At 35.9% G+C, this 7,341-nt stretch overlaps 1 protein-coding gene across 1 annotated transcript in view; it reads right to left on the bottom strand.

Annotated features, from left to right (window-relative positions):
- The window catches only part of LOC115221252 (dynein heavy chain 5, axonemal-like), a 275,949-nt gene extending 268,880 nt beyond the window's left edge, over positions 1-7,069 (bottom strand). Inside the window, exons 1-3 of the mRNA XM_036510602.1 lie at positions 7,013-7,069; positions 4,602-4,689; positions 1,642-1,799 (exon numbers count right to left, since the gene is read on the bottom strand). Of these exons, the coding sequence (XP_036366495.1) occupies positions 1,642-1,799; positions 4,602-4,689; positions 7,013-7,069 (303 nt within the window). The remainder of the gene's footprint in view (positions 1-1,641; positions 1,800-4,601; positions 4,690-7,012) is intronic.
- Between the last annotated feature and the right edge of the window lie 272 nt (positions 7,070-7,341).

The raw sequence follows: 7,341 nt of genomic DNA, 5'->3' as shown, positions 1-7,341 counted from the left end.
TATATACATATATATATATATAAATTAAATTAGAGATAAAACCGCTATTAGGCAACTCAAACAGTTTATCACTGTTTGAGTTGCCTAATAGTGGTTTTATCTCTAATTTAATTTATATTTATACTGTGAAATTTGATTTAATCCTAAATCTAATTTTTGGAGCCATACTCCCTAATATCATTATATATATATATATATATACTACAGGCCTCTTTTAGTTTCTGCCTACCAAATCTACTCACAAGGCTTTGGTCAGCCCAAGGCTATAGTAGAAGACGCTTGACCAAGGTGTCATGCAGTGGAATGAACCTGGAACCATGTGGTTGGAAGCAAGCTTCTTACCACACAACCACGCCTGCAAACCTACAGCTATCTATCTATCTATCTATCTATCTATCTATCTATCTATCTATCTATCTATCTATATATATATATTATATATATATATAATATATATATATATAATATATATATATATATATATATATATAATATACATACATATACATACATACATACATACATACATACATATAGTTGTTGTGATCAGTTAGCAGTGCAGTGATGAATATGCATATATACATGTATATATATTTATGTCTATTGAAAAAAATATATACATATTTATTTATTTATTTATTTATTTATGTATATTTTTTCAATGTGTACAAATAACAAGGAACAAAAGTAAATAGTTACCAGGGTGGCAAAAATTCACATAGGTGCCAAGGATATTACAGCCTACTTATAAAGGTGGAAATTCAAGGGTCAAGTGAAATGTTTCTGTATAACATGAATAAATTAAGAAACGGAGTCAAACACAGGTGTTATTCAAATCATTTGAATAACACCTGCGTTTGACTCTGTGGCCTCAGATTAATCAAACTGGTCGATGCCTTGTGAGTGAATTTGGCCGATGGTAACTGTGAAAACCCATCACATGTATGTGTATGTGTGCGTGTATGTGCATGCATCTTTCTGTTTCTGTTTGTCTTCCATCACCAGCAGCACCACTTGACAACCAACGTTTCTCTCTCTTTCTCTTTTACTTGTTTCAGTCAGTTGACTGTGGCCATGCTGGAGCACCGCCTTTAATCAAGCAACTCGACCCCGGGACTTATTCTTTTGTAAGCCCAGTACTTATTTTATTGGTCTCTTTTGCCGAACCTCTAAGTAACGGGGACATAAACACACCAACATCGGTTGTCAAGCAATGCTAGGGGGACAAACACAGACACACAAACACACACACACATATATATATATATATACATATATACGACAGGCTTCTTTCAGTTTCCGTCTACCAAATCCACTCACAAGGCTTTGGTCGCCCCCAAGCCTATAGTAGAAGACACTTGCCCAAGGTCCCACGCAGTGGGACTGAACCAGGAACCATGTGGCTGGTAAACAAGCTACTTACCACACAGCCACTCCTGTTTGTTTACATCCCCATAACTTAGTGATTGATAGAATAAGTACCAGACTTTACTTTAAAAATAAGTACTGAAATCGATTTGCATGTTTAACTAAACCTTTCAAGTGGGTGCCCCAGCATGGCCACAGTCCAGTGACTGAAACAAATAAAACATAAAGACAAAAGACGTCATATAACGATAATTAACAATATTTTAACTTTACCTTAGCAATATTAGCTTCGGTGAGATCATTACAGGTGTCGACTTTTATGAATAGTAAACCTGTTCCTCTCAAAGACAACTCTTTACCATCAGTGACAAATATTTTGGCCTTTGTTGGACGATTCACTCGATTCAGTGGCACTCCAAGACGAAGATTATCTGATATGATGAAATTAAAATTCAATTGTAACAACCATGTGCGTATATAAACAGACTTACATTTACATTATTTACATTCGACAGATATTTGTCCTTATCTTGTTTGTTGTTAACATAACGTTTCGGCTGATATACCCTCCAGCCTTCATCAGGTGTCATGGGGAAATTTCGAACCTGAGTTTTCATTCCTAAGGTAGTTTTCGATGCTGCTGTTTTTGTTATTATTATTATTATCATTATTATTATTATTATTATTATTATTATATTATTATTATTATTATTATTATTGAGTGAGAGAGCAATTCATGCCATCAAAGTGACACCGGGGTAAAATATATGAAGCCCAATATACCCATCATGACTACCCGTCTGATAAGGAGATACCAGGTACATGCATCACAACCATATGTGTGCAACATGGTGATCATTATTATTATTATTATTATTATTATTTGTTATTATTATTATTATTTTACGTGCTGGTGGCACGTAAAAAGCACCCACTACACTCTCAGAGTGGTTGGTGTTAGGAAGGGCATCCAGCTGTAGAAACACTGCCAGATCAGACTGGAGCCTGGTGCAGCCTCCTGGCTTGCCAAACCTCAGTCAAACTGTCCAACCAATGCTAGCATGGAAAACAGGCATTGAACGATGATGATGAGGATTATTATTATTATTATTATTATTATTATTATTATTATTATAATTCTTCAGGTCACAGCCGAAACGTTGTGTTAACAACAAACAAGATGAGGACAAATATATGTGAACTGTAAGTAAAGTAAATAATGTACATAATTCCTCATCTCTTAAATATAGAACTGTATACTTATATTTGGGTTTTTTAGCAGTGTATCCTACAATACAGACAAGAAGGTGATATTTTGAATGCAATATCACCATTAAAACAGCGGAAAAATTGGGTATTTTCACCCTTACAAGGTGAAAAAGTTATCAACCATGGCTGTTTGTTGACAACTTTTTCTAACTCGTGAGGGTAATAATACCCAATTTTTCTCTTGTTTTAACAGCAATATGCCTTTCAAAATATCACCTTCTTAAAATGAATAAAATTTGCACCTCTTTATCTCTCGAATTCAGGAGTGGCTCTGTGTGGTAAGTAGCTTGCTTACCAACCACAAGGTTCCGGGTTCAGTCCCACTGCATTGCACCTTGGGCAAGTGTCTTGTACTATAGCCTTGGGCTGACCAAAGCCTTGTGAGTGGAATTGGTAGATGGAAACTGAAAGAAGCCTGTCATATATATGTATATATATGTATGTATGTGTGTGTGTGTGTGTGTATATGTTTGTCCCCCCCCCCCCAACATCGCTTGACAACTGATGCTGGTGTGTTTACGTCCCCGTAACGTAGCGGTTCGGCAAAACAAAACCGATAGAATAAGTACTAGGCTTAGAAAGAATTTTTCCTGGAGTCGATTTGCTCGACTAAAGGCGGTGCTCCAGCATGGCCGCAGTCAAATGACTGAAACAAGCAAAAGAGTAAAAAAATCTATTACGCAACCTGAAAATATATAAAATTTTTACATCCTCTTTTCTGACATCTGAGATAAACGTGATGATGCGAAATATCTTTATCTTTTGTTAGATCAGTTCTGTCTCCAGTAAATGTTTTCATCACGTAGCCATCTCATAAAACTAATACCATCTACTTTCCTACATATGCACTTACACACACACATACAAACACATACATGCACGCACACACACACACACATGCATGCACACACACACACAAACACATGCACACATTAGCACCCTCTCTAGATTCAGCAATTGCAGCAGTCGGTTAAATATATTCTGTTCTTCCAAAGTAAACTTTGTTTTGAATTAGACTAAAGAGCATACTCTTTTACTCTTTTACTTGTTTCAGTTATTTGACTGCAGCCATGCTGGAGCACTGCCTTTAGTCGAGCAAATCGACCCCAGGACTTATTCTTTGTAAGCCTAGTACTTATTCTATCAGTCTGTTTTGCTGAACCGCTAAGTTACGGGGACATAAGCACACCACCATCGGTTGTCAAGCAATGGTGGGGAGACAAACACAGACAGACAAACATATATACACACACACACACACACACACATATATATATATATACATATATACGACGGGCTTCTTTCTGTTTCCATCTACCAAATCCACTCACAAGGCTTTGGTCGGCCCGAGGCTATAGTAGAAGACACTTGCCCATCGTGCCACGCAGTGTGACTGAACCCAGAACCATGTGGTTTGTAAGCAAGCTAATTACCACACAGCCACTCCTGCACCTATATGAAATCTTTGGAACAATTGTATCCCTAATCAACACACAAAAACCCTAAATATTTTTGAGCCCTCTTTTACTTCCTAATCCAGCCTTTACCAAACTACCACTGATTCAGAAGCTAATGAATTGTTGGACCATTGCCTCATCAAGGTGACATACCACACACATACAGGGTGCAACAACCATTAATTCTTGAATTCTACGGCTAGCTAACTAGTCACAGCTCCTGCCTTTTTAACCTATCTTTGACTGAAAATATCTTTAACTTATAATCCATTCTGAAAAAGATATACAGGTGTCTGAAACCATCTTCTGGGGTATGCCCCTTCACATTCCTCTCACAACCAACACTAATAACCATGGGTACCCAAGTAATTTGCATGCAACTAACCTATGAAGAACACATCCTATAATACCTAGAAAAAAATTTCCCACCTCTAAAAACAGAATGGCTTTCACCCACTTCTGCAACTTCTATGAGGCCATTATCCAAAGAGTAAAGAAAGGCTATACCTGTGGTTTTCTCTACAGTTGGTTCCTGGTAATAGAATATGAGTTGCCTTGAGCCATTTGCTTCTAAGAATCTGTGGATGATTTCAATCTGAAATTAAAAGTCTTTTACAGTTATAAAGTAACAAAATATGACCTGATATATTTTTACACAAAAATTAAATTCCTATGACACAAGTTGCGGGCAATGTATTTTATGATTGAGGGAAAGAAATGACACCATGTGGAATTCCTAATTTTTCTCAGAGCAATAATGCCATAAATGAAATGAACTTGCCTTAACAGAAAATTGGGACCATTTGGTACCTTTGATTCAGCAAGGCTTGCCACTTGTTTTAACTCACCACTAACACTAAATCTTTGGAACAATTGTATCCCTAATCAACACACAAAAACCCTAAATATTTTTTAGCCCTCTTTTACTTCCTAATCCAGCTTTTACCAAACTATCACTGATTCAGAAGCTAATGAATTGTTGGACCATTGCCTCATCAAGGTGACACACCACACACATACAGGGTGCAAATATGTGAGGGTTGAAGGGAATAGTAGGAGGAAGAGCAGGAGCTTGTTGAATAGACCAAATAATAGCATTTCTTTAACCGTTTTTTTTTTTTTAAGAGAAGGAGGAGTTGCAGGTAGGTAAGAGTGATCCTTCTATTAGTGTCTCATTAAGGCAGCAAGCTGTCAGAATCATAAACACACTGGACAAAATGCAACAACATTATTGTAGTTGTTGTTGTTGTTATTTCTATTTATTATTAAAAGATATGATTAAACGTTTAATTTCAACTTTTGTCTTGTACTTGAGATGATCATAAATATGTGAAGGTTGAAGGGAATAGTAGGAGGAAGAGTAGCAGCTTGTTGAATAGACCAAATTCTACAGGTCTGTAAATAGATTTCCCATATGGTGAGGAGGTCAGCAATGGGCATTTCTGTGCCATAAGGAGACAAAAGAGGCCTAACATCCTTTGGGTCAGCAGAGGCCAAATGTGTTTACTACAACTAGAAATCATGAGAGTGCTGACCTTGGCCTTGAAAAGAAGCAATTCACCTTGTTCTATTTTTAATTACTGATAGAAAATATATATATATATATATAATATATATTCGAGACAACAACCACTATTTTGCAAAACAAACAAGGAAAGACTTAATTAATACATAAAATTTTAATAAATAGTCAAAAAAAAAACGCCACTACAATCGTTTCTTGTCTTGATCGACAATCTTCAGGTGGACTTCCAATAATTCAGTGTCAAATTATAATTATAATGAGACACTATAGAAGGATCACTCTTACTACCTGCAACTCCTCCTTCTCTTATTATTGGAAGTCCACTGAAGATTGTCGATCAAGACAGAAACGATTGTAGTGCGGTTTTTTTTGACTATTTTTTTAAATTTTATGTATTATTAAGTCTTTCCTTGTTTGTTTTGCAAATATGGTTTTGTCTCGATAATATTTTATAATTTTAATATAAAATCGATTAATCTTAATCTCTGATTTTTTCCCTGTAAATTGGATTTATTCCTAATATTTATTAGTTTATATATATAATATATATATATATATAGATATATATACACTGATGTTCACATCATTGAATTTTTGAATTTCTGAACTTTTTTGTTTTTTTCTTCTTTTCTTATAAGTTTTGCTGTGGTTTATAGTTTTTGTAATTGCGCAGTTTGTATATACTGGCAGGTGCTTACTTCCTTAATATTTGTTTTCTTACCATGCATTTATTTGTGTTGTTGCAATAAAAGGTATGTTTATATATTCGGGTAGTGAGGGAGAAAAGAAAGATAAAATTTTCACACAAAATTGTAGATATTAAAGCTTTTACGTTTTCTAGAGATTTTCATTTGTATGTCCAATTAGAGACGACAGTAGTGTTTTTGCAATAAAAAGCAATCTTTACATTTTCAAATACTCAGGGAGAATAGAAAGAAAAGTAGAACAAAACTTTCACAGAGAGTTGCAGATATCAAAGTTTCAAAATTTACCAAAGATGCAGTAGTGTGGGTGGATGCTCTGAAAGTGTAGCTGCTAGAATAAGAATAGCTTGGGCAAAGTTCAGAGAGTTCCTACCTCTGCTGGTGACAAAGGACCTCTCGCTCAGAGTAAACGAGAGACTGTATGATGCTACGCTCTCACCCAACAATAAAAAAAAACAATAATAACGATAATTATGATGATGATGATGATGATGAAAATGAGGGTTTCATTTATTTTCCACTGGGGCTCAGATGAGGGGACATCACGATTTGTGGTGGGGGTACATAAAAAATAAATGGAAAGAAAAAGACAAGAGAGTGAAATGGGATCACATGAATGATACAGTCCTCCCGATACAGAAGAACCTCCAACTTGGGCCATCAAGGGAACCTCACATATCCTGGATTACCCTGACCACCAAACGCATGAGTCCACACCCAACTGTTGGTTTCCAATCTACAGGCATATGCTTGATAATAATAATATGGATCTATGTCTGTTTCAGCATACTCTTTTACTTGTTTCAGTCATTTGACTGCGGCCATGCTGGAGTACCACCTTTAGTCGAGCAAATCGACCCCAGGACTTATTCTTTGTAAGCCTAGTACTTATTCTATCGGTCTCTTTTGCCGAACCACTAGGTTACGTGGATGCAAACACACCACCATCAGTTGTCTAGCTATGTTGGGGGAGACAAACACAGACACACAAACATATGCACACACATACATATATATA

The sequence above is a fragment of the Octopus sinensis genome, linkage group LG18 (genome assembly GCF_006345805.1).
Source record: "Octopus sinensis linkage group LG18, ASM634580v1, whole genome shotgun sequence".
Taxonomy (NCBI): Eukaryota; Metazoa; Mollusca; class Cephalopoda; order Octopoda; family Octopodidae; genus Octopus; species Octopus sinensis.
This window is presented reverse-complemented; position numbering and strand designations above follow the sequence as displayed.